The sequence below is a fragment of the Melospiza melodia genome, chromosome 3, assembly GCF_035770615.1.
Source record: "Melospiza melodia melodia isolate bMelMel2 chromosome 3, bMelMel2.pri, whole genome shotgun sequence".
Lineage (NCBI taxonomy): Eukaryota > Metazoa > Chordata > Aves > Passeriformes > Passerellidae > Melospiza > Melospiza melodia.
The window spans coordinates 1,466,877-1,494,773 of NC_086196.1; the positions used below are offsets into that span (position 1 = coordinate 1,466,877).

General features: G+C 42.9%; 1 protein-coding gene across 1 annotated transcript; it reads left to right on the plus strand.

The window, feature by feature from the left end:
• Window positions 1-680: 680 nt before the first annotated feature.
• NT5E (5'-nucleotidase ecto) lies at window positions 681-27,696 on the plus strand. Its single transcript, XM_063153555.1, has 10 exons — window positions 681-841; window positions 1,932-2,238; window positions 6,798-7,020; window positions 12,492-12,680; window positions 17,114-17,311; window positions 18,738-18,889; window positions 22,064-22,172; window positions 22,984-23,133; window positions 24,613-24,813; window positions 26,382-27,696. The coding sequence occupies exons 1-10, from the start codon at window positions 681-683 to the stop codon at window positions 26,537-26,539; spliced, it is 1,848 nt and encodes a 615-aa protein (XP_063009625.1). The 3' UTR covers window positions 26,540-27,696.
• The last annotated feature ends 201 nt before the right edge of the window (window positions 27,697-27,897 follow it).

The window sequence follows — 27,897 nt, forward strand, 5'->3', positions numbered from 1 at the left end:
TGAAGTGGATGTGACTAAACTCAGGCTCAGTGTTTACTTTCAACATATTGCGAGCCATCCAAACTCACCAGGTCAGCAGAGACCTAGTCTAGGGAGTGCACCCCAAAGAGCAATCCACGCCTGCCATGGCGTGAGACACTCACTTGTCCAAAAACAGCCAGCCAGACACCCAGGCCTCTGCCATATGACGCTGGTAGGTAGAGCACAAGATCCTCCTTACTGAGGGAAACCTGGAGAGCACCAAGCAAAACCAGCACCTTTGTGTGAGTGATGAATCCCACCCAGCTGGTGTGTCTACTTTAGTGTGACCAGATCCCTCTCTGACTGCCCATGACTGTCCCAACCAGATTTCCTCTGGCCACAGTGAAAGTTTAAGCGAACTAGAGCACATGTAGTCACCTCCTTGTGGACACCTGAACGTGTCCTGGCTTTGAACTGAATCCCAGCCAGGCTGCCAGCAGGGGCCAGCTGAGGAAGAAAGCATAGCCAAAGAGGATGTGAAAAGGAGGGCAGGAAGCACAGCTCCAGATTCTGCTAGCATGCAACTCATGCCATTAAGAATTGCCCTGTGGTGAGGTGGGCAGTGCACAGTGCAGTCACCAGGGCAATAACAAGATACGAAACAGCTGTTTTAATTCAAGTCACGTCTGGGAGCACAGGGACAGCAGAGCATAGCCATCATGGAAGAAAACTCAGATTCATTCACTTTCCAGCCATCTGAGGAAACAAACAAACCAAATGAGTCCAGATTCCATTCTGTGGACTTTGGGTACTCAGGAAACTGGGGCATGACATCATCCAGCAGAAAGGAGACAGCAGCTCGTTCAACTTCTGTAGTGCTGTAAGAAACCACCACTTCTCTGCACAGTGGGGGAGCTCGTGTTTTTAAGGGAAAGAGTGACCTGTCAGTCACCACTTACAATGTATGATTGTCTAGAAGTTCCAAGGAACTGTACAGAGGTGGCAGCGCTTCGACCTTGAAAAATTTCTTTCTCCAGATAATTTTGTTGTTTAATAGTGGAAGAAGATGTGGACTGTCACTGTGAGTGCATGACTCAAAGAAGCAGGTGGAATCCCCAGTCAGTCTGATTTTCCCAAGAGATGGTCACCCCATGCTGTACCCCTAACAAGCTGTTTATTTAAGGCATTGGCAGATTTTCCCCTCGCCGTGTATTTGCCAAACCACAACTAAGAGCTTTCCATTTAGCCACGGAAGGAAAATCTTGAAAGCAATTCATGAGTCTACACTAAAACCACTAGAGCTATAATTAAATCAACTCTTAAAGTAGTGTAACTCTTTTTATGGCTGAAATAGCAGTCTTTATTTTAAGCATCTTTGGAGAAAGAGGAGGAGAGAGGCAAACATTTCCATGTGAAGGGTTGGAAACTCCTTTCAGCTTACTAAACATTCACCAAGGCTTCCTGTGAGCACTGGAGTTTGTCCTTTCCCTGCTGGCTGGATTTTCATTCCGTTTGACCTCCAGCAGCCGGCTGAAAGCCCTTCTCCAACCCGACAGCAGCTACCTTCGGGTCAAGGACACCGGTGGGACAGCGGGGAGCGGGACGGGCGCAGGACACTGCCCGGAGCTCGGAGAGGACGGGCGGACAGCGGGAGAGCCGGAGGGGCGCAGCGGCAGCGCGGACAGCGGGAGAGCCGGAGGGGCGCGGCGGGCAGCCCGGGCGGCCCCGCTCCCGGCCCGCGGGCGCGGCGCACCTGCGGCGGGCGGGCAGCCCGTGCCTGGCGGCGGGGCGGTCACGCCGGAGCTGCCCGGGGCGGCGCGCGGCCCGCGCGGTGTCTCGGCGCGCTCGCCCGCTCCCCGCCCCAAAGCCGCGCCGCTGCCCGGCCCCGCTCCCGGCGCGGCCAGCCCGAGCGCGGAGCGGCGGAGCCCCCGCGGGATGGCGGGGCTGTGCCTGTGCCTGTGCCTGTGCCTGTGCCTGTGCCTGTGCCTGTGCCTGTGCGCGGCGGCGGCGGAGCTGCGGCTGACCCTGCTGCACACCAACGACGTGCACGGGCGGGTGGAGGCGCAGGGCGAGGGCCCGCGGCGCTGCGCGGCCGGAGCGCCGGGATGCTTCGGCGGCGTGGCGCGGAGAGCGGCGCGGGTGGCGGCGGAGCGGGCCGCGCACCGCAACGTGCTGCTGCTGGACGCCGGGGACCAGTACCAGGGCACCGTGTGGTTCTCCCGCTTCAAGGGCCGGGAGGCGGTCCACTTCATGAACCTCCTGCGCTACGATGCCATGGTAAAGCGGGCCGGGGGACGGCGAGAGGCGCGGTGGGGTCTTCCCCTCCTTCTCTCCCCTTGGCTGCTGGGTCTATTCCTGCCTCTCCTCGCCCGATGCCGGTTTTTCGCGTTGCCGCCTCCTCTAGTGCGTAAAGTTGCATCAGAAAAGGCTGTAGGTAATGCTAAAATCGTGGCCAAAGGCAGGTGGGAGGCAGGCGAGGAGAAGGGAAGGGATTTGGTAATGGGTAATGGGCTCCCGGCCGAATTAAGTCGAGAGCTGGCAGCCCCGCGGGCAGCCAGGAACCGGGAGATGATGGCAAGGCTACCCAGAGTGATGCAATGGAACTCTCCTTGGCAGATGCGGGCAAGGGGCTGGACGGGCTCTGTTGGAGAGGGGTTGGCAAGCCGTGGAATGACCCCGGCAAAAGCCAGGCAGAGTCTGGTCTGAGACAAGGGAGTTAACTCTACCTGAGGCTCAAGCCTGTCCTGCTTCGGTCCTGCGGGAGGGCACAGGTGGCATAGGTTGGCAGTGCTATTTCAAAGGGTGGAGGTTTTTAATTTTCATCAATCCCGCCCTGCTTGTGTCCAGTGCCCTCAGAGCTGTGGTATATAAGGGGTATATAAGGGGCTGTGTTCAAACAGCCCAGGGATCACAACAGCGCCTTAGTGAGGAAGGTCTCTGAGGCTGTGCTAACCGCGCACCTTTACTCTGCCTCTTTTGGTCATGCAAGTGCTGAGAGGAAGGCAGAATTCGTGGCTGAGGTTGGGGGATGTCACTCCATGTCCTTAAATCTTTTGTCGCAGGGCAGTGGCTTATTTTGCTTGTGTACAATCCCGGAAAGGAGAGAGATTAAAGTCATGTTTGAGCATGACTGCTGTTGTGAGAGTGACTGGAACTTTATTTTATCCCATCTGTCAGCTTGAGGGGAAAATCTTCTGGGCATATCACATTCTCTGTCTTCATCTTTTTTGCTTTGTCTGGAAAGGAAGGTGCTTTCATTTGCAGGTGAAAGTGGCTTCACCTGTGTATTCCCTCTGCCTCAGGACAGCTGTGGAAGGGAAAGTCATGCCCCAGTGCACTTTCTTAGGCTAAGCACCAGACAGACAGGTCTGTGAGTGATACTGCTCCCTGTTCACGTGCCCTAGTGAACGGTTTTTTAATTGTGAAACATTAACAGGGTCTTTCCTCCCAATGGTGATGGAGAGTGTGTACATTCAGGACTTATCCTCACTGAGAGCTGGAGAGCACCTTGGGATTCTGCAGTGCAAGAAATAGCTTGAGGTGTTTTTTCCTACTTTCTTCATAAAGCTTTCTGCTGTCTGTCATTTCTCAGTCTTGTGCTTGCTGGTATAACTGGTTCATGGGCAGCCTGCGAGCCTGTACAGTTCCTGATTTTATCACAAGAAGAAATTTTTTCAGGCAGTGTTGAAGTACTGTTCAGTTTTAGAAAAGTTATGTAGGAACAATCCGGATTTGGAGATACCATGAGTTTTTTCATCAGAATAAGCTTTAAAAAATAAACCCACCCCATACCAGATATCCAGAGGCTTGTGCCAGATGTGAATGCCTTAGGTGAAGTAGCCAACCACTTGTTCTCTGTGTAGGACCAGTATTCTATTCCAATTTAAATAGAAGGTGACAGGATAGGTGCTAAACTTTGTGTAGCTTTTCAGTCCTTCTCTGCTGCCAAAGACCCTGAGGAACAGATGCCCAGTGTCGGGCAGTGCTGCAGCCTCTGTTTCTATTCTTCTCTCTGTGGACCGTGGGGTCCGTGCAGTGGGGATGGGGGCACAGGGAGCAGGGCAAGAGCCGCACTGAGAAGGGTGAGATAGTGCTTCTTCTTCAAACAGAATTTGGGAAACCACATCCCTGACAGTAGGGGTGGGGATTACTGAAAGTTTAGAAGTGGGCTACAGGACTAGGATTACAAACAGGGTGAAGGAGGGAGCATGAGTCATTAAAGTTGTTACAGGATGCGGGCAGGAGCCATAGGAGGATTTAGGACAGCCTGGAAGCATTAGAGGTTTTCTCCACAAATAGGAGAAATTTCCTTTTTTGAGTTTCTTTTTCTCATTTATACCTGTTATCACCTCCAAACTGTTTTCTCCTGTTTAATTTCCTCCCAAAAAAATTTCATGACACCAGCTTTTTTTTTTCCTGGTGTAATTAAGACTAAAATCCAATATAAATACCTCAAAGGCAGTAATTGCAAAGGCGATACAAGTCTACTAGCTTTACTTTTAAGTTTCATCCTTCTGTTAATTTGTATCCTGATTTTTGAAATATTTTTAGACTTGCTGCTTGTGAAAAACAGGATTATATAATCACATGTTGTGTGCCTGAATATTTCTGTTTATTCCCCCTTGTGACTTGCACTTATGCTGGCCAAAAGATTCAGATTTGGTTAAGGGATATCGCACAGGTGCAGAGTCCCAGGAGCTCTGAGTGTAAGGGCAGTTAGTTAGAATATAGCAATCCAAAATGGTCCACATCTTCCTCCTCAGAGAAGGAGTAGCATCAAAAGTAAAACCATATTTTAGCCATCAGTGATTTCTCATCAACAACTTAGTAACCACCCGCAGCACAGGAAAAGTTTTGATTAAAGCTAGTGTCCTAATGGATGTGAAATAATCCAAATGCAAGACAACAAAGCCAAGAGAAACAATCTTTCCTAACTGGTTGGTTGGGTTAGAATTCTGGGATTTTTTTCCTCCAACAAGCTGGTGGCAGTTATAGCCCATTCAGTTTCTTAATTCATTTGCAACCTTTTTTTTTTTTTTTTTTGGGGGCTTAATTGCATATTTATGAGAAACAAAGGGCATGTGCACTAGCCAAAAGGAAAGAGCTTTTTACCATTCCAATAGACTCTACCAGTCCATAGATATCTTTTCAGAACATCCAGACAGCATCAAGATTAATGTTTTTTTTTCTCTCTCTATTAGTATTTTTTTACGGCAAATTAGATTGCAGTTAGAATACAGTTAGAAATGGAACATAGTTGGAGTGCACTGTGTTTTCCCAAGTGAGGATTTTTTTAAAGATAGTTCTTGGTTCTTTTGGAAAAGTGCTGCAGCAGCACACAAACAATTTGGCTCCTTCCCAGGGGTGTGAGCAGTGTTCTCACCAGTGTCAGCAGGAACAGCTGATTTCCAATGCAAGTTACTGCTGATATCCTGAAATTTCCACCGAGCCGTTGACTAACTGCCTGTGAGGATAAAAGGAGACGGGAATCTTTATTTGCCCAAGAGAAAAACACTGCCAACCAATTGACTGAAACATTGAGCTCCCAGACCTGTGGTGGTTTAAGGTGCTCCTTGGTTTGGAACATGATCAGGGTTCATGCAGCCAATTCCAGAATAAAAACTGGGGCAAGCACAGCTGGGTGTGTGGGCTGTTTAAGTAGAACAGAATGGTACACAAGCCACCTGAGATGATGAATGCAGCTTTACCCATTTAATTTCAGAATGAAATTTTAGAACACTTTTGCCTGGAAGAGTTGGCCCATTGGCTTTGGTACCTCTTATGTGCTTTGGTCCAGCTGCAACCTGAAACCTCATATAGATTTATTATTTACCAGGTTATACAATTGTAGTGTTTCTGTGGCTACATATTTTCCTTGCCTAACACCTAAACATGCTACAAAGTCCTGGCGTGTATTGTGCTTCTGCAAAATGCCATCTATGGAGGTTTTGCTGCCTTATCACCAAACTTGCAGGCATGAGCATGTGGCAAATTAGGCTGAGTATGAAAAAGGGGTAGGTAGGGGAAATTTCCCTCGAGGTAAGTCCCTTTCCAAAACAAACAGTCTCATCTGGGTGGTATTGCCTTGCTAATAAACAAACAGGACTGCTCGTTTTGTGTGGCAGTCTCAACATTTCACGTGTTAAGTGCACACTCACCTGTGTGTACACACATCCACTGTGAGTTGGCTCTGGGGACTCTCCCTGACTGATAAACATTACATCTTCCATAGGCAAGTAATGATATTGATGGAGGATAGGAAATGATATTTTCTTGTTGCATGGTAAAGCACAAAAGAACCTTTACTAAATGCAACGTAAGTATGTTTTAAAAACTGTAGTCCAAGCAAAAAGCTCTTAAAATGCAATTTTTATTTAAAGAACATGCTATATATCAATGACAATATTTGTTTTCTTCAGTATTTAAACGATGTATTTTCCATACACAAAATATATGTTTTCCTTTGTGGTTATTGTTAATACTCATTTTTAGAGCTACAGGATGTAAAATGAATGGGTTTTGATCTGATACACTGTCACAAACAGATAGGTTTTGGATTTTGAAATCTGTATCATGTATCTGTATCACATCATCTGTATTTCACATCTGAATCCATGTAAGAGAGTCTGAAAAACAAAAACCTACATCTAAAAAGAAAAACAACCCAACCACTTCTGTGTTCACGAGAAACAGGAATGTGTTGGTTTAGAAAAGTTAGGATTTTCTTTCATAGAACATAGACTTTATTTTCTTGAACATACCATGTAAATAATTATGAGACAATTTACACCGAATATTTGAGGTAGGGTCTCATGTTTTCTTCTTGCTTTTTGCAGGCTTTGGGTAACCATGAGTTTGATGAAGGTGTGAGTGGATTATTGGATCCTCTTCTTAAAAATGCAAATTTTACAGTCCTGAGTGCTAATATTAAAGGGAAAACTCCATTAGCAAACGAAATGATGAAATATGTTCATCCTTTTAAAATAGTTCATTTTGACTCAGAGTCAGTTGGAATTGTTGGCTACACTACAAAGGAAACTTCTTTTCTTTCCCAGCCAGGTATGTTTTCTTTAGTATGTAAGTTTTTGTCCTTTGTTACTATTTTGCTCTTTGCCTACTTTTTTAAATCCAAAGATGAATGTTTGCAGCAGAAAAGTAGGAAGTCTGTTGTTTTATCAGAATTTACTTGTATTACTCAGCTTTGGATGATTTTTAACCATAAAAAGTCTTGCTAACATTAAAACCCTCTTTTATACAGACCTGGACCGTATTTGTGAATATCAGAAAGTCACTGAGATTGCAGGAGAGCTCAGAGGTTGTTGGGATTCTTATTCTTGCTTGGGTTTTTAAAGTTATATTCCATGATATTTTACAGTTATTAATCCATTTAAATGAAAGTTAAAGCATGAATACAGCTTGTCTCTAGCATGAAGTGTGACATTTCTCTGTGTGTTGAAATTTTGTCCTTGGATGCCTCCATGCCCAAAACCAAGAAGAGGTTCCTACTTGTTTATGAGGCAAAAGTTGCCCAAGATGTTTTTAGCCTCTCAAAATATTTGCAGAAATTTGACTACAGAAGAAACACCCATCCAGCTTTTACCACAATTGCTTCATTCATGAGTAAAATTAGAATTGATGAGGAAGAAGACTTCTCAATTTCTGACTATTTTTTCCAGCTTTTTAGGGGGTTTGGTTTGATGAGAGTTTTGTTTGGGTTTGGTTTTTCTGCTAAAATAAAATAGTCTACTGGAATTAGAAACACATTTAAATCAGCTGTTGGAGATATGAGTCACTGCCCACTCAGAGTTCAGCCTACATGTAACAAAAAACAGAGTTTCTTCCCTGGGTTTTGCAGTTAGGGATACTCTTAGCACTGCTTTGAAGCACTTTCACATTGAAAAGGGACTTCATATTATTATTTCATGTTATTATTTCTCTTTCTATTGCTTAGTAATACAGAAATAGTGCATTGTTTTCCTGGAAAAAAGGAATATTATATTCTAATATATTCTAATGGTTTGAGGAAGTATTAGAATATAAAACTCTTCCTTCTGTGATTTTTAATTCCAATGCTGTATGTTTAACCTGTCAAGAAATGGACATCTGAGGTCTGAATAGACTTATTGACCTCACTTCTATTTTTTCAGTGATGTGGTTTTGGGTTCCTGTCTTTTTGTCTCCCCACAAAAAAAGAAAATGAATCTGTTTTTTGTGAAGGCAATAGAATTTCACCTGTGCCTGAGGGCATGAGGGTGGATATCATCAGATGTCATGCTAGGTTTGAATAATGACAGCCAATATTGTGTTCTGTTAGGGAGTAATAAAATCTGCTGCTGCTTTTCTTCCAAACACCTGTGTCAGGGCAGTGAGATCATCAAAGTAACCATCTTGCAAATAAATACACTAGGTGAAAATCCAGATAGTGCTGGAATGATTCTATGAAGCATTTGAATTTCCAATAACATTCAGACATCATAACCAATGCCTCAGTATGCTGAGATCCTGTAAGAGACCACAGCTAGATGAAAAAGCAGTGGTAAAAGGGAAATCCTGTTAGCTCCATTGAAGGAGCTGAAGCATCCCTAAGGAAGTATATCCCACAGTGTAACTGAGCAGAGGAAGGCAGAGGAAAATTTAACAGCAACGTTTATAGTGATCAGAGTTTTTCTAGTTTTCTTCTTTGCCTTTTTGTTGTGTGGAGGAATATTTAGAAGCTTTGCAAATGTGAACTCAGGACACATTAATACACCCCAGTGACTATATCTTGCCCGTGACCTAGCAATCCTTCAGACTGGTGAAATCGTGGCAGACATCAGGCCAAATAATTATCAATCTAATTCCTTATATTCAACTGATAAGGGACCTTGCTAATTTTAAATTCAGCACCTTGCTTATCTCTACACATTTCTTCCAGATGATTCCGTTTTCTCTGCCTCTGTGTGCTTTGGCATACTCTACACTCTTAGGGCATTCTCAAGGCAAACAGGAAGCTTGAGAATGCTGAAACATGAATTCCTACATTACTGCCTTCTGTGGAAGTATTTTGTGAGTGTGATTTCTTCTATTGTTAAATCTCCATAACTTCCACCCAGCTATGAAATTATAACTTGTACTTTTCTGAGTCTGCTTAAAAAAAGGTTATCAAAATACTTGAACAGAATATAAAGTCCTTAAATCTCAGTGTTTGCACTGGAAGGGACCAACTAATCTCTGCTGAAGGTACTGTTAATGCCACTGTTTGGAAACCATAGGGATTGGAAACACATTTATAGATTACAGCCACCTGACAGTTTTTCTGGAGTTCTCTGTTTTGCCATGTACAGCTATCTCAGCTGAGTGCCCAGCAGGTTTTTCCATGTCCTGAAAGAGTAGCTCATATCTTGGCACACAGACACAGTTACCTGTGTATTTACTTTCTAGTATTTGATGGTTCCAGCCTACTTGCTTTAGTTCTGTAATGTTGTTTGGTCCACTGTATTTTTGTATAAGGTGTAAATGCAAACCTACTTACTCCATAGTAACCTTACAGGCAGCAAAATATTTACTTAAACTATCAACTTGGCAGAATTTTCAAAAATGGAATTTTAAATTGCATTTATTCCACTTTATTTTGGCTATCATGCATAATATTTTTAACAGGCAGATGATTTTTCTCCCTTGTTCAGTTGTAACAGTTTGGCTGTTTTTTCTGAAACTCCACCTCACCTAAAAAGAGGATGCCAAATCAGCTTAAAACTTTGAAAGAGAAGTGGAAAATTGACATGAGCAATAAGTTAGTAATTTTGATTCAGATTGTTTTGAAAAATGCCCAGATGAGTGCTAAGCAGTATGCTGCTTTTTGCCTGGTTTCTTGGAGAACTGAACGCTGTGTAATTGCTCTTACAGTGCCCCACTGTAAAACTTTCAAACCTGCTGGCCCATTTCATCCCAACTACATCAAATACTGCGGTGACCAGGCCGCAGAGCTGTGTGCAGTGCCATGGCTAGGCCACGGAGAAGGGCTGAAAGAAGCCCCTGCAGCCCCAGGCAGAATTCCCTTTCCGAGGGCAAGACAGACAACAAGGACATCGGTGGGTGGGTGCGTTGGCAGTGGGATGCCCCACCCGAGCTCTGGTGTCTGTCTGTCCTGACAGGACAGTCCTGGGAGAGGGACGGGCTTACCTGCATGGGATGGGCCTTGTTCTTCCCCTCATGATGTGACTGGGTCAGTTTGTTTTGATACCTTTTCTCTACAACTGCCTGAAAGAAGGGTGTAGCAAGGTGGAGCAGTGTCCTTCTCCTAAGTAACAAGTGACAGAGGAAATGCCCTCAAAGCTTTTCCCGGGGAGATTTACGTTGGATTTTTGGAAAAAATTCTTCTTGGGAAGGGTTTTCAAACACTGGAACAGACTACCCAGGGAAGTGCTGGAGTCACCATCCCTGGAGGTGTGGATGTGGCACTCAGGAACACAGTTTAGTGGTGGAATTGGCAGTGCTGCATTAATGGTTGGACTCTATGATCTTAGAGGCATTTTCCAGCCTAAAGAATTCTATGATTCTGTGGGTTGAAGACTAATAATAGCATGTCTTCAGTGCAGAAGACTCATTTGTAGGCTGCAATGGCGTAGATGCATTACAGAGCTGGTGCTGATGGGGACAGTTTTTTGTCAGGGACCACCTGGCTACTGGCCATGGCACAAGTTAGCCCACAGGCACCTGCAGGCTGGCACAGCCTGTCAGTGGCCTGTTCCTGCTCTCTGTTTGAAGAGCTCAGCTCTCTTTGCAGAACTGGTCCCCACACCAGTGGGGCGCAGCTGGTCCATGGTGGAGGGAGGAGCATGTGCGGAGCCTGAGCTCAGGGATCAGTTCTTGCACTCCCCTTTCTGCCAGCTGCTCTGCATCAGGCCCAGCTGCTGTCGATGCCAGGATGTGCAGAGAGGGGCCAGTGGCTTCCTTCAGCCTGGAGAAGAAGGCTAAGAGGGAACCAAACACAGTCTTCCACTGGTGTAAGGGGATTTTTTAGAGAAGACAGGGACAGAGATTTCCCAGAGGGGAAGAGAAAGGACAAGAAACAATGGGCTCAAGCAGTAACAGAGGGAATTATGGTGGGACTTAAGGAAAAAATTTGTCATGGTAAGCATGGTTAAGCCATTAAACATGTTGCTTAGAGAGACTGGAATTTCAGCCAGCTCAGACTAGACCCTGAGCATCCTCATTTGGCTTTCAGTTCCTGCTTTGATGGGTTTTGGACTACATGGCTCCTGGAGGTCTCTTCCAACCTCAATTAACTTCTGACTCTTTGATTCTGAGAAGAGGTCCACAGGAAGAAAATGTGGGGATGCACTGCACAATTCACTCTGCAATGTGCAGTACAAAGATTCCCTCGGGCACTAACAGAACTATTGAATGGGTGTGGTGCTGAACCAACTTATGTAAGCCTCTTTTATCTCTTCCATTGTAGCAGCTTCCTCCTCATTTCCTGAAACATTTTGCAGTGGATTGTGGATTTGTTTCCCTCCTCCCTTTGTTATGAAATAATGTAAATCTTCTTACTTTAAAGGCATTTTTCAAAATGATTTGATCAAAAAATTCTGCAGGAAGGAGAGGAATTAGGTAGAAGAGGAATTGGTAGAAAAGTCACTTGGTTGTCTTCACCAGAAAGTCGAAGTTGAACCTGTCCTTAAGCTTTACTCTTAAAGCTTTGTCAGGGAAATTATCCTCTTACATAGGAAGTCCTTTTGTGCAACCCAAACCACTGTGCCCAGGATAAAAACGCCTGTCATTCTAGTGTTCATGTAACTGTTTGTCACATTAGAGTAATTTCAACAGGCACAGAAAACTTGCAGAAGGACTGTTGGTTTCCCAACATCCTTGTCCGGAAAAGGTCTCCCCTTTCCAGACTTTCCGTTCCTTATGCTGTTGTTTCAGGATGGTAGCTCAGACGTGTGCTGTGCTGTACTGGCATTACTGAGCCTGGTTCACATTAGGTGAGAGTATTTGTATCAAAAGGCAATTCAGAGCTTCATGCAGGACTTTGAAGAAGCTGCTTTTTAAAGCCTTGAGGAGGGGGGGTAAAGGAAAGAACAAGATGAGCATGCAGTAAAAAGGGAGATTTAACTTGGGAAAAGATAGATGATCTGCAAGAAATACCGTTGGGGAAGAAAAAAAACTTTGTGATAGAATACAAGTGTTTATATGCAAACATTTCAGTTTCCTTTCCCTAGTATAAATAATAAAAGTCATTCAATTTTTGATCCTACCATTGATGCCACTGAATTTTTTTACAGAGTTATAACTTTTTTTAATCTAGGCAAGTACATACAGCTTGTTGCAGAAATGTTGTATTAGTCTAAGCACACAGGTGCTCCTGAGAGGCTGAAAAACATTGGGTCAGATCAAGAGCTTGAACCAGCTGAGGATATTTGAATGACACTGCCATTCAAAGTCCTTTTAATTATACAAACTAATATCTGATGTCAACTACTTTATTTCAAAGTAGCAATTAAGGTACTTTGTAAGTAAATTCTTTCCATTTATTTTCTTTTTTTAAGGGGATGATGTAACCTTTGAAGATGAAATTGAAGCATTGCAACTGCAAGTGAATAAACTCACTGCTATGGGAGTGAACAAAATAATTGCACTAGGACATTCTGGTTTTACTGTGGACAAAAATATTGCTCAAAAAGTAAAAGGAGTGGATGTTGTGATTGGAGGACATACAAACACATTTCTCTATACAGGTATTTTACTTCTTACTAAAATGTTGCTTCTGAAGCTGAGCTGAAACTGTTTTTAAACTTGGAGAACTTTCACTAATGTAGTTTACTGCTGGCTGCACTCAGCCAGGTTCATAGCTGGTACATGTCCATAACTTCCATGGAAGAAACCAGTTCAAAACAGCCTGTGCACACCAAGAACCACAACTCACTGAGAGCTTCCATAATGCCATGGAGGTTCAAGGTGACCTATGCAAAGTGGGGAAGAGGAACAAAGGTAGTAATACCTGTAAATTACTGCTAAACATACCATAATTTAAGCTCACATCTATAAAAGAATAAATTGGTTGTCTACTTTTAAACATGCATGTGACTTAGTCAGAAAAATCAATCATGGAAGACTTCAAAACTGCTATGGTGTTGATTTTCTCTATAATCTGATTCTATATTCATAGGTCTTCATTTGGTCTTACATTAAAATACTTTCCCCAAGTTTCATCTGTTTTTTTCAATACCTCTTTTATTCTTCTTTATTCTTCTTTTCTCCAAAGGCAGATGTCATTCTAGAGATAAACATTGCTAATCTGTTTTCTCCTGCAGTAGTGCTACTTTAGGCAACATCTACCATCAGCAACTTCTCCAGTGCTGTTACCTTCCCCGGAGTGTAAGGACACAAGTCAAAGAGAGGCAGTTTTGTTGTTCTGTTTGATTGAATTTTTAAAATCCTTTAAATTTAACAGAAGCTTTAATAACTGGTTGAGACTATAATGGGAATTTTCTGTAATTTTTAGAAAAGTTTCCTATGTGCCCTAGTCACAGGGATAACATTAGGTACCCTACCCTAGGAACTTGACCACTTAAAAGGTTTGCACTATCATCCTCTCCTCTCCCTATTCATCTCCTCTCTTTCTCATGCCCTTTTTTTCTTATCTGCACTCTCACCCTTTTGTTATCTCACTTTTTAAAAAGAAACAACTGCATGCCACTGTTGCACACTGAGCAGATCAGAATATCTCTTGAATTTGGCCTCGGGGAATAACTTTGATGACTAATCTGGAGGCACAAAGCATTTACACACCTACCTACAAGTCAGAGCTCACAAACACTTTGCATGGCGGTGCAGCAGAGAAGTAGCCAAAGTGGAACAAAAAGCAGGATGGAACATCCCAATACCATGTCTCTAAGAGTGACCGAGGGGGATGGTTGAGGGTACTGGGTGAGCCTGTGGAGACACTTCACTCAGATCTGCCCATGTTTCCCACCAGTTTGCAGCTCAGGGACTCCCCAAGATAGAAATTATATTTTGATATGTGCTGGCTCCATCTCCTCCTGACTACCTTCAAGTTCCACAGCTGCCTGTAGCAGGGCCTTCCAACACTGACCTGCCCAAGCCACAGAGATCTTGGTCTTGTCTTGGGATGCAGCATGCAATTTTACTGAATTATTTTTGAGATGGGAAAAACAAGCATGGATTCCATATCCAAAGTGTGCATTCCTTGTGGATTTACACAGTAGAATCCATATTCTTTTGCACTGTGTTGTGCAAAATGTCTGTAGAGAGTGTGCTGTGTTGGCCAATGCCTGTAGAGATTTTGTGCCTCATCGTGGTAGCCACAGTAGTCAAAATACCTTTGTGGGTGTGATCCAAGGAGGTGCCACATGTCACAATTTGGAACCCTGATGTGAAGTGCTGCAGGAGCTGAGATATCTGAGCTCGTATCTTGTCTAGATCTGCAGGAGTTTGCAAGCACACCTCTAGTCATCCCAGGGAGTAGCCTGCTCCGATCAGACTGGATTATGTCAAGCTGTTCCAGCCCTCCCCCTTTGTGGCTGTCCAAGATTCACAGTGCCAGAGAGAGCACACTGCAGGAGACTCTGCAGCCTTCAGGTTAAAAATCTCAGCTAGGAATGAGTTCTGGTCCCTTTTCCAAGGGCTCTACTCTTTCGATGAAACAAAACTCTCTTAATACTTTTATTAATACTGGCAAGGTGAGAAAAATAATGTCTGGGGGAGATACACCAAAAGTATCTATTTAGTCTAAACATGATTTTTGACAGAATGTGGTCTGAGCGTATAATTTTTATCCCAAGTGCTGTGAAACACATGCTCACCCATTCAGGAGCATCCTGAGTGCAGTTGTGATCCATGCCCTGCTGAGCCAAAGCCACCAGTCAGCATTCCCAGAGAAACAGCCACATCTGTGGAGGTGATTGCACTGCAGAGTAAAACATCTGATCCGAAACATCTTTCTGCATGTCTCAAGCTGCTTATATTAAGCTTATAAGCTCTCATTTAAATCAAGAGGTGTAATCAATAAGTGTCAGCAGAATCTGGGTGAATGTTCCAGCTCAGTCTAAGTGGGGATGTATGAGCTGTTCAGCCTGTTCTGTCGTGGAAGTTTAGAGACATGGAGGCATTTCCACAGAGAAATCTTAATGTAAGGGTTTCATCTTGGACTAGTCCAACCTGTCTCTAAGATATTTGCCAATCTCCAGTTTATCCACAGGTTATAAGGCAAATATTGTCCTGACTTGTTCAGGCGTTTGGTTTGTAGAACTGATTGAACCAGCAGTGGTAGTTTTGGGTTAGAGCAGTTGAATTTCTGGTTTTCATCAGAACTGATGTTATGAAAATGTAGTGTGTTGGCTAAAACAGGGTTAGAAATAGATAAGTGTTACATGTTCTTCAGTCACCCAGTATGAATTTGTGCATTTGTAATGAAGAAGCGTCTCATGCCTTGACTGAGCATGAATTCTAGCGCTGCTGGGGTAAGATGCACTGAATAGTCTTTGCATTTCAGAAGGAACATATCCATCTTACAAGGGAAAGATGTCATAGTGCTAATTAATCCTGAAAAGAGGCATCAGAATCAGAAAGTATTTTGTTAGAAAACAAGAAATGAGTAAGACTCTGGACAAGCCGTTAACTACACACAGCTGATATAAACTATAATAATGCCTAGAAAGAATGTCTTTCTAATGCTGTGTTCATTTGAGGACTAAAGAAGGACAAGAAATCAAAACTTATTCCTTTTTCAGTTCAGAAAACCCCAATGCTACTTTTGCGTGCATAAATCCTGGAGAGTCCTCATTAGTTACAGGATTTCTTAAATTTTTCCCTAAATAAACAAATAGTTAAGTGGCACTCCGAGAAACCAACTCTGTTGGCCTGGCTGAAGGTAGAAAATCTAGTTCTGTGGTAAGTTTGGTTCAGTTTGTTGCAGCTCCCCTCCCTGGAGAAATAGGAGGGATTAGAGAGGAATATGAATTGTACTGGAGTTCTAGCAGGAACATTTATCATGCTGCTTATCCTAGGATTTGATATTAAGTAAACAAATGTAAATGGAAGGAAGCAAGTTTTTCTGTGAGCAGTGGAAGTGAAGAGGCTGCTTTCCTCTGGATCCACCTCCTCTGCACCTGCTCCCCCTGCCCCTGCCTTGCCAGCAGCCCTGAGCTCACCGACACACGGGTGGGAAATGCCACCACCTTAGGGACAAGAGTCAGCAGCAGGCTCTGAGGGAGCTCTGTCACACAGCCCGTGATGGCTCTTGGAGCTGCCCAGCCTTGGTCTGACAGCGGGGCAGAAATAATGACAGGAATAACAGCAGGGAGAGATACTGCTCAGATAATGTTGTCAATACTCAGATAATGTCAAGGAGAAGCCTGGTACCCTTGAGGCAAGAGCTGTGCTGTGCAGTTCCGGTTTTCTTTGCCACTTTCTGCCCTGTGTGGCTTCTAAATCCTGTGGCCAATTGAGCTCTCTCTTTTTCTCTGCCAGTCCCTTCCCTTAATCTGTTTCCAAGTCCTATCCCTAGTCATCTTTCAGAATTTGCAGGTTGACAGGAATTTTGAATCCATGACCACACAACTTTAATGCTAATGAAGGTTGATTTTGCAGAGGGTTTACAGGCTGTCTGAAATTTTGGAGGCTGTTTGGTATAGTGAAAAAAACTCAGCTGGCTCTATGTACAAATTCACAGAACTGTTTATAGGTATTCTGTCTGCTTATTAGCAGTAAAATGCATTAGACTTTTTCAGACCAAGAAGTCTGATGTATGATTTACTCTGATTCTTACTTTCTGCCTGATGCAGAATAATGTGATGTGAAGGCTCAATAGTAAACTTTTTGTCCAGTGGCTGGTATGTTTGCATTACTGAGGGGTTTGGATTGCAATAATTGGAATGAAAAGTTGCTTTGTTGCTGTTGTGATGTGATGTCATGGCGGAGTGTGCAGTCATAACTTCAAAAAACACCGTGGTAGTTATTTGAGTTCATGTCCTGAAAGCAACACTGTCTCTTATGAGATAACTGAACGATCAAATGTCTGCTTGACAGCCATGGCTGTTTCTATCCTGGCCGGGTTTGTTAAGGCTGAGAAACATTTGAAATGTCGCTGTAGTAACTCCTTGAAGGTCACATGAGCTGAAGAGCCGCTTTTCGTGCTTGTTCTGTGCAGGCACCCCGCCCTCCACGGAACTGCCAGCTGGCCCCTATCCATTCATGGTTGACTCAGATGATGGGAGGAAGGTGCCAGTTGTACAAGCTTATGCTTATGGAAAATATCTTGGTTACTTGAATGTTACGTTTGACAAGAAAGGAAATGTAGTTGAAGCAGTTGGAAACCCCATTCTGCTGGACAGCAGCTTTCCTGAAGGTATGTGGACTAGGCATCTGAGTTTGCCTACAGCACTCTGCTACAATTCAAGTCTTGTCATGTTAAATACAATGTCTGAATAAGAATTCAGCTTTCTTTCTGAGCTTGCCCATTCTCTTCTGTGAAGGGTTCAGCCTGTGTAACAGTTGAATATGCATGCATTCAGACTGTGTTTTTATCTATTTAAAATCCCTGAAAGTCCTTTTGTAAGAGTTCAGGTGATACAATACCCTACCACTTTGTAGGACCTGTTGTAGCTAGTCCTGTAATTGTGATTTAAAAGATTATGAGGACTAATTTACAGTTTTGCCACAGGCTGGGTTCTTCAGAGCAGAGTTTAGAGCAATATGGAAAGTGGAAATGTTCCAGGAAAAACTTGAACTACCCTGCCAAGTGCTCTGCCAAAGTGCAAATACAATACAAAACTGCATACAAACCCATGAGTTCTTGTATGCAGTTTTAACTCCGAAACATTTAAAGAAGTGGGATGAGGAGAATCTCTCTGTCGCTTTTTGTTTGTAACTCCATCTGAGCTCTGTTAACTCTTTTTTTTTTGTCAGCTCTGCAATTACCCAGGGCTGGTTTTCTAATCTGTTTCTTCTCCTGTGGTTTTTGTATGAAGTTCTGAGCTTTTATCAGACTTTCTGGGTTCTACCTGAGTATTTGTAAAACAAATAGTTTAAAAATTATTTGTTCATAAATATTGACTGTATTATTCTCACTACCTAATAATATAGTGAGATGATGTAATGAAACTGTACAGTCTCCCCCTGAAGTCAGTAAAACTTAAAATTCAGATACACTGATGGTAAAATTTCATAGATGTTGTTCTTGCTGACAGGTGTGAGCAAATTGATTAGAAACTAGTAGCTGATATAAAATAGTTGTAACATCTGTCTGCATATATAAGTATCTTTGGTTTCTTTCTGAAAGAATTAAATTTTCACCTAAGAGACAGATGTGCATAAAGAATTAATTTCTTCAAAATGTTTATTCCCTGATATTGATATTTGAGCCATTTTTCCTTTTAGTACAACATTAAAGGGAGGAAATTACAAACAGCAAAAAAAAAAAATTTGGATCAAACACCAATCTCACTTGTATTTTTAAAATTCTCTCACCTGTCAAGGTAGGTACTAGAAACCCCATCAGTCAGAGGTTAGAACAGGACTGGGAAAAAGTACAGAGGAGGTAACCTTGCTGTGGCACAGGACTGGATTATTCCCTTGATTGTCCTGTCCTGCCTTCTCCCCTTACAGGCTTTTTTTGAAGTGAATGTAGTTGCCATGTTGCTTGAGAAGTTTTTAGGGAAAGTGCAACCTTTTAGAATCTTGAACCTTTTCTTTTCCTAAGTTTGTATTCATTGTAAGTGTCATTAATATGAGATATGTATGAACATATTTTACACTTTTATATTACTTTACAGATGAGCACATTAAGGAAGAAGTGGAAAAATGGAGAGAAAACCTGGGGAATTACTCTGAAGAGATTGGAAAAACTAGTGTTTACCTGAATGGTACAAGCCAAGCGTGCCGTTTCCAAGAATGCAACATGGGCAATTTGCTTTGTGATGCTGTGGTAAGATGTTTTCACCACTACTGGTGGCAATTACATCTAAGGGTTACTGCAGAGCTATCCAGATCCAAACTATCAGCACATGGGCTCTGTGCCTGCTTTCCTACAGTGCAATATCCAGCGTGTCCCTAGAAAGACGTGGCAGAAGCGAGGCTGGAAGGAATGCTGCTGCAGAGAGTCAGCAGCAGTTTATTCTTTGTGCACAGCCTCACAGAGAGAGCAGCTTTTGCACAGATGCCTTTGAGGCTGCACTTTCGAGGGACGTGGCAGTCTGATCTAAGGGCCCAGCAAGGAGCAGAGCTCAGCTCCCCTGCCCCTCTCCTGCTGCTGGCCCCTGCTCGCAGCACTCACCCTCTGTCCTCTCATGTCTCACTGGGCTTTGCTGTCACTTCAGTGCCCTGGCACAGAAAACAAATCTGGGTGATCTTCTGTCAAGCTGCTGACAAGAATTGTGCCCCTGAAGAGCCCCAAAGGTGGCAGCTGAAGCGAGGAGGGGGTGGGAGAGGCCATGAGCCCAGCTGGGCACAGAACACCCCAGCCCAGAGGGAGCCACCAGCCCCTGCTGTGTTCTGACAGGCGCTACTGGGCTTTAACAGCCACATAACTCCAGAAAAGTCTTTTTACAAGAGGTCCCTTCCAGTTTTTAAACTTCCTGAGTTTGACTGGTTTACTGCCCTGCAGCAACATAATTTCATTTAAGTGTTTCAGGGAAAAACATTCACTAATGTAACTGTTTCCAGAAAATTAACTTTCCCATAAAGGGAAAGTTAAGGGACAGTCAATAATCATGACTTAGATATGTTCCCAAAGCTATTTATCTAGTCCATGGTATTGCTCTTATTATAGTCCTCAAAATAATTCTCTAGTTCAAGAGCTGGTTTTCAAATCAGACTAACATTTGGGAATTCTGCATACACTTCTAGAATTGGAGCATCTTGCTTTTTTAATTCTGCTAGATTTTTTAATATCTTTATTTGCAAAAATGTGAACAAATGCTTTGGCACTTTTCAAGCTTAAAGAAAGTAACCCTGCAATCTTTCAGAAGTTTGTAGATTTTCTTGCAATACGTTTTTTCTTAGGAGATCAAATTCTATTTTAGTTCAATCAATGTCCCTGGACAATCACCTGCAGTCATCAGCAGATACATAGATTTCTCTTCATGTTGCCTTGCCAGTTCTGTACTTGCTTTCCTGTCTGCTGACATGTGGTCAGAGGTATAAAGGTAAAAAATAGATCTGCCTGTTCCATAAGCTTTAATATTTAGAGCTGTCCTGAGAAATGGAGAGATTGAGAATTGCAGAAGATTGAAGGTTTGTGCTGGGTCAAAACAGAGATCCATTTAGTTCAGTGATGCATCTCAACCAGTAACCCAAAATCTCAGAATAGAAAGGTTGACAGGCCTAGATGGCATTTTACAAAGGACTTTAAAGGGACCCAGAGGTGAAAAGACTGTGAAATTGGTAACAGCACTGTGTGAGCTCCTCTTTTAAGCTGCCTCAGCTCAGGTCTGGGAAGTTGCAATCCTTTGATTGAGAGTTACAAACCTAAGCATGACTCTGGCCTCAGGGCATGACTTTGATGACTAAGCTGGAGGCACAAAGCATTTACACAGCTGCAAGTCAGAGGTCACAAACACTTCACAAGGGGTGCAGCAGAGAAGTGACCCACCTGGAGCACATGACAGGACCATTCATCCCTAAGTTTTGTCTCCAAGAATGACAGAGTGAGGATGATAGGGGATGAGCATGCTCCTGGACAAGCCTGTGGAGCTGCTGTGCTCAGATCTGCCCGTGCCCCCCACCAGCTTGCAGCTCAGGCATTCCCAAGGCAGAAGAGGTCTCTTGACATTTCCTGGCTCAACTGGAACGTGTGAGGAGAGCAAGAAACAGCAACAGGGAGAGAGGGAGGGAAAAGGGGAGGGAGACAGTGGGGATTAGCTCCTGCAGAGTGGCTCCACTGGCCTTTGCCTGCCTCCAGCCTTCCCAGCAGCTGGTGGCAGGGTGTTCCACCATGGACCTGCACATCCTGCAGAGACCTTGCTCTTGTCAGTGCCTAGCTTGCTGCTGCCCACTGCCTGCATAACTGCTGGGGGTCAAGAACTAGCTTCCTATCCACCATCACACCAGTCAAGAAGATTTTATAGCCTTCTTGAATACTTCCTTCCATGATCTCTACCTGGTCAGATAATCCAAGTCTACATCATCATTCTACATTCAGAAGTTTTGCGTGTCTTTGGCCATCCTCGTCACGCCTCTCTGAATCTTTTAGGTTTTTTATCATTCTTGAAATGAGAAAAGACACAAATTCCTACCCAGCCTCCACATGCCCTTCTTCATTTCATAGGCTTCTGTCATGTGCTTCCTGTACTTCTCTCTGTAAAACCAAAGAGTTATGGCCATAGTCACTCCTGTATGGAAAGCAGTCCATCCTATTATCCTAGGTCATTTCAGCCTTTCCCCATTCTACTCAGTTATTTCTGAGGATTAACACTGGAGACTTATCATCCTGATGCAACTGGGCAAATATCTGGTCTTCATTTTCTTTACTATTAAGGATGTCACAAGCAAATATTATCCTGTCCTTGCGTTTTGTCAGGGCCTCGCCACTGAGCTGCTGGGGACCCATTGCTGTGCAGAGTAGACTTTCTAATCTAGTATTCCTGTTCTTCCACTGTTCTACACCTTTCTAGTTACCCAAGACCGTTCCAAATACTAAAAACCAACCACAGAGGAGCTGAAAAAACTTAATTTCTGGCAAAATGATTAATTAATGCTTTCCCTAAGAGATTTTTATGAACAACAGTATTTAAGGTCCTCTTCACTTCTCAGTTCCCCAAATATGCTTGAATCATTTGTCTTTATCACAGTTAATAAAATAAAAAAATTACTTTTCCTTTGTTCAGCTGGCCTGCCTTGACCATGCCATAGACACACAGACTAGGGCAGAGCCTGAGAGTTCATTACAGTAAAGGGCAAATATTTTTCATGTTAAGAATTTTAAAAAGCAAAATAGTTACTTGGGTTTTTTAGCAACTAAGTATTTTACAACAGGGCTGAAGATAATGAGAAAAAAGTCAAAACCTTTCTGTTTTTTTCAATCTCAGATTGCACTGGGTGTAAATTTCCAGAGGCTATAGTAAGTGAGGATAAAATCTGTTTAAACATTTTCCTTTGGTAGCTCTATGAGAATGTCAGGCGTCCGGATCAGAAGACCTGGAACCACGTTTCAATGTGCATCCTGAACGGAGGTGGGATTCGGTCACCCATTGACGAGCAGAGCACCAATGGTAGGTTAAATTACCAGCTGAATGGCAACATCAGAGGAGGAAGGAATCAAGTTATGTCAGCCTGAACACAGTGATAGGTATGGGCTGGTTCTGATGGGCTTTGCACAGTGTTGGGTGTGATTTCTCAAATGGTTGAGAAATTGAGCACAACTGCACTCAGGCTGACATTGACAGAAGTCTCTAGCATTGTTTGTACACAATGCTTTTTACAATTTCCCTCTCTCCTTGCTGCCTTGGAACAAAGGAAGGTCTCCTGCTGTACAGGGTCATCTGGTATGGTCGCTGTGAGCCTTCTGTAGTCTGCTGTAGAGTAAGTAAATTCTGGGGGTTCTGAATGCTAAGGTTTTAGTTTTTATTTTCCTGATACCACATAAACGAAATGTGAAAATAAACAGCTTTCTCAGTTCAGCTAAATCTTTCTGTAGGACTATGTGAATAAATCTTAACTGGAAAAAGTGCCTGATGTAGTATGAATAGCTGTGTTTCATCCTAGATTGGTGCTTTGTCATGTATTTTAGTAGCTCTGTTCTAATAGCAATACATGCAGTTACACCAAACTCTGATTTATTGGTCTTGATACTTGCTGGACAATAAAAGATACAGGTTCTTTGGAATCCTGCAAAAAATATGTGAGTCTCACTCCTACAAGCCCTCATTTTCTTAAACTGTATTTGCCATGTTCCTTGTCAAAAACTTGATGTTAAACAATCCTAAAATAATTCTGTAAACAGGAAAAAGAAACACACACACACACCCCAACAATAACAAAAAAAACCCAAAGAAAGAAGTGAACAAAGTGTCTTTCCCCCAGGTAGCATTACTGTGGAAGATTTGCTGTCTGTTCTGCCATTTGGAGGTCGTTTTGATATGGTGACATTAAAAGGCTCCACACTGAAAGAAGCTTTTGAGCACAGTGTGAGGAGATATGGAAAAGGAAGTGGAGAGCTGCTGCAGGTTGGAGGTATATTTTCTTCTTTCCTCTTCTCAGTTTTCCAAAACAGCCATCCCTCCTGTTGGCCTTTTTACAGCTGGAAGACTTTTTATAAGAATGGAATGTCAAGCTGGCCATACATCCTCACCCTGTGCCTCCCACATGCCAGCCAGCAGCCACTCTTTATCCCACGTGTGTTTAATTGAGCCCCTGCAGCACACAGCCCATCGCTGCTCCCTTGGGCAGAGACAGTGCTCCTGAGCTTCCATAATGGCATCACTTTAACACTGCAATTAACCAGGGGAAAATAGAATTTAGTGTAGCTGTAGCACAGAAATAGCTGCAACTCCAGTTTTTAGTTCCTAACTGGCAGCCTACCTGAAACGCCAAACTGGATAGCTGTGCTGAATTTCAGTTTATCAAAATCACTTTGTGCAATTCTCTAATGACTGATGACAGTTTTAGAGTTCGTCCAACTGGGCTATGGAATTGCTCCAGTGAATTTCTAAACATTTTGTGGATGAACAGTTAATATAAAAAAGCTACTCAAATCTTCAATTGCAGCTATCTATATGTTTATCCAGATGTGTATTAGCCTACAGTCATGTTTATTCCTGGTCTCTCTGTGATTTAGTGCAGATTTTATTGTTTAGTTAGCAGAAGAGCTGAACTTTAGGGCAGGGGTTGATGCATTGGTTCCCTCCCTCCAAGCCTCTCACCCCATACACCCTGACAACGTGATCCCTCACACTTTCACCAGTTCTGAGGTACCTCTAAGGTGAAACAGGAACAAGCTCTGCTTGCTGCCTCTCCACAGAAAAAGAAGAAAACCAGTAGCTCTGGAAAGGGTTCAGGAGGAAGATGCAGAGCAGGAAGAGTGCTGGGATTGGAAGAGCCTCAGTGCTTTGAAGGGCCTTTAGTGGCTTCCTCATCTGCAGGTTCTTGGCAGGGCTGCTCTGGGGCCTGGCTCTCCCCTGGCCCTGACCAAGGCAGGCTCACAGTGAGAAATGTTGCCTCTCCTACCGTGAGGAGACACTGCCTCGTGTACAGCCCTGGTCTAGCTTTCCTTTTTCAGGACACTGCCTATTATCCAGAATAGCTACCAAGTTAGGCTGGCTGGCCTTGAAAAAAGTAATTTCAGCCAACAGGCCAGGGAAAGGAGAAAGCATGTGACTACAGAAATAAGGGAAGGTATTTTTATCTTGCAGTACTCCAATCCCATGACCAGCAATTTCCTTTTGTGGAGTAGAGATGAGAACAGACATCAGATAAGTAAATGAGGTGGGACAGTGCTGCAGCAATTCTTATTTCTCTGGAATGTTCTTGCATAGAAGTTGAGTAAGTGTGCAAAGGACACAGGGCATTAAGTGGTGCAATTCAGAACAACACAACTCTCGGTCACAGAAAGTAATGCAAGGATCCAGCTGAAGATGAGGGAGAATGCTGCTTCTGGCCCTGTGTGTTCAACATGCCCTGCACTAAGTGGCATCCCAATGTGTATTTTTGCAGGCATCCACGTGGTCTATGATCTCTCCAGAGCCCCGGGAAGCAGAGTTGTTAGCTTGGAAGTGCTTTGCACAGCGTGCCGAGTGCCAGCCTACGTCCCGCTCCAGATGGATGAAATATACAACGTGACTCTGCCATCCTACATGTTATTTGGAGGAGATGGCTACAGCATGCTGAAAGACAAAAATCTGGGATACAGTAAAGGTAAGGGGGATACAGTCCAGGTAAGTATGGGCTCTAACAGGGTAGCAGCCAAACAACTCACAAAAATGAAAAGATCTTTCTACAGTATAAACCTCAGACTTTTTGCCTATACTCCATGATTAAACTTGCTTCTACCCTGACAGCTCTGGCTTGCTAGATTTGGTTGTAGGCAGCAACTCTATTCTTTTTCAGTTAAAACCACAAAAGTTTCAAAGAGAAACATTATCAATTCAGCAGTGCTCACAAAGCAGTCCTGAGGTTGTGGTAAACCAGAAAAGCAGCAAAGAACATGTAGAGTACATCTTACACTGCCTTGCACTTGTACTCAGTACTGAAAGATGCTATTTTCTACAGACCTTACATTTCCACTGTATAGAATTATTTAGAAAGACAGAATCATCACGTACACTGATAAACAACATGCAGCTCAGGTGAACAGCACAGGGTGAGGGGACAGATGCCAACCTGCTCGAAGGGAATTTTGGCCCAGCCAGACCCAGGGAGCCCTGGGAGCTCTGCAGGCAGCAGAAGGCAGGGTGCCACAGACACCACGCCACAGAGGTGGAACAGAGGTGTTTTACAACACCGGCTTAAGGTCCTCTCAAGCTGCATGCAAAGTGTTAGAATGTCTCTGTTTGTAAAATTGGTATCGTCCATCCTTTAAGACGAAGGGAAACTTGAAAAAAATTGAGATTAAAATCCATTATTTCTGAAAACACAAAAGAGGTGTAGTGCTGTATTTTTAAAAAAATGTCTCATAGGAGCCCATCTACATTTTTGCAGAACCTATATTTTTTATATTCTGCTTGTGCATGGTGAAAGCATGCTTTTACCTCAAAAATTTTCCTTCTGGATCTTTGTCACAGGCTAATTTTTTTTTTCTACAGGTGTTTAAAGTTGATTCTCACAGGTACAATTGGTGTTTTAAATTGAGTTCAGCAAAATTTGATTTAAAACATCAGCCCTACTCATGAGACTAAGATCATTAGGAATAGTGAAAGGCAACAACCTGTAAGGTTCTGGTAAAGTCTTTCAGTACAACAGAAGGGTAAAACTGTAATTGTTCTTAAGTTGGAAGTTAAGAGCTTGGATCAGAAGGGGCTCATTGCATGGTTGGCACCAGTGACTGAAAAGGGTCTCACACTGTAAAAACCCATGTAATACTTTGTGCTTGTGTGCACACAAGCAGTGCCAAGACTAAAAACTTCTCCTAAAAAAAGTAAATTTGAAGAAGTATAACCAATAGCTTTGCCAGGTCTACAGCCCTATACCCCAAACAGGTGGGAGACTATCTCAATCTACCTGAACTGGAACATACCATTGTAACAAATTCAAAACAAAACAAGCCAAACAAAACAAAAATAATTTGTGTGTTTGTTTGTTTGTAAAATACAAGTTGCTACCACAAATTCTGGCTACAAACCACCACAGGTGATGTGTGCCGATTCAGAATGGAAAGCATAGAAAACAATTTGATTCTTGAGCTAAAACTGGAATGTAGGCAAGTTCTTACATTTTGGTTAAGAGCTTGGCAGATGCAGAGAACAGTTTTTTGTTTGTTTCTTTAGGTGAACCTGACGTTGAGGTTGTTTCGCGCTACCTCCAGAGAATGAAGAGAGTTTACCCAGCAGTTGAAGGTCGAATAAAATTTTCTTCTGGAAATCTTATTGAAGCTAGTCTCACCCTGATCTCTGTACTGTTGACTGTAACATTCTTGCACACTTGAGTCTTTGTTTGGAGGAATACAGGAGGAGAGATGATGCTGAGGAAGCTCTAAGAGACCTGTTCTCTTCTGTTACACCTTACAATGAATGAGCAGTGAGGTTGCTGCATGCCAGCACTGGGCAGCCCCCTGCCTTGCCTTTAACCTGGCGGTGCCACTGGAGCACTGTGAGCAGGGCAAGGGGGCACAATCCACAACTTCTCTTGGTCAGAATCAGCAGGTACCTGAAACTGAGGTCTCAAAAGCAAAGTTCCCGTGAATACTTACTGCTCAATCATAAAACAGTGACAAACTGAAATGGGGTATTATAAATTGTCAAATTCTTTTAGCTGCTTTAGACAGTGAGTTAAGAACCTGAACCCAGACATAAACAAGATTCTAGAAATGGATTTTTTATAGATATATATTCCTTTCTTTGGTCTCCACTCAGGGTTAAGGTATTCAATCTAATATCTCTATTTTGCTTCCAGTCATATTTATCATACCTACATGAATACCTGAAAGAGCTGGATTAAACTTGGTGCCATTAAAATCATGAAGTCTATTTAATATGCAATTTTAACAAGTTTTTCTTTTACTACTGAAAAAGAATTATCACACTTTTATTTTCCATTAATAAAGGATGTAATGAAAGCTTGACTTGATTTTGACCAATTTTAACAAATTGAGTATTCTTCACTCTTAAGTATGACCAGTTTGGGGACTGTATTGAGAATGAGAACACAATCTGTGACTGTACTTCATATAAATATGCTCACTTTTAAATCTCTTCCAAAGAACAAAGCACAGGACTGCTGCCTGTTACTCTGTATTAGCAACATTCCAAGAAAATGTCAGATACAGGCATCCTTTGGAAATAGTCAGGTAATGGGGCTTTTTACAGCATAACCTGACTTTATGATAACTGTGATTATATCTCTTCTATGGGAAGGCTGTGTTTAAAAAAAGAGTTGTAAGAGACAGGCTAGTAAGTATGAAATGATATTAAATGCTAAATGTACATTGCTGATGCTTTATTAAGAAATGATTGCTTATAAACAAGGGTGAAAATATAATTATTTTTCTAAGATTACTGGGAATTTTGACATCAACATGTTTGGATTGTTTAATGCTCTTTTAAACGGATTGTTTTGAATAAACCTGCTATGTTTTCCTGGAAAGCTCAACAGGCTTTTTTTCAACACTGAAGCTACTTGCCTCTTGCATCCATTGCAGCTGTAGATTTCAAGAAGGTGCATTAAGATAAACATTCAGGATGCTGGTATTTAAAGACCCCATTCACTTCCACATCCATTCAAGGGCTGTGCCTGAAAGGCTCTGGCCCCCAGAGCTGTACTAAGTGTACAAGGGGTGTAGAACAG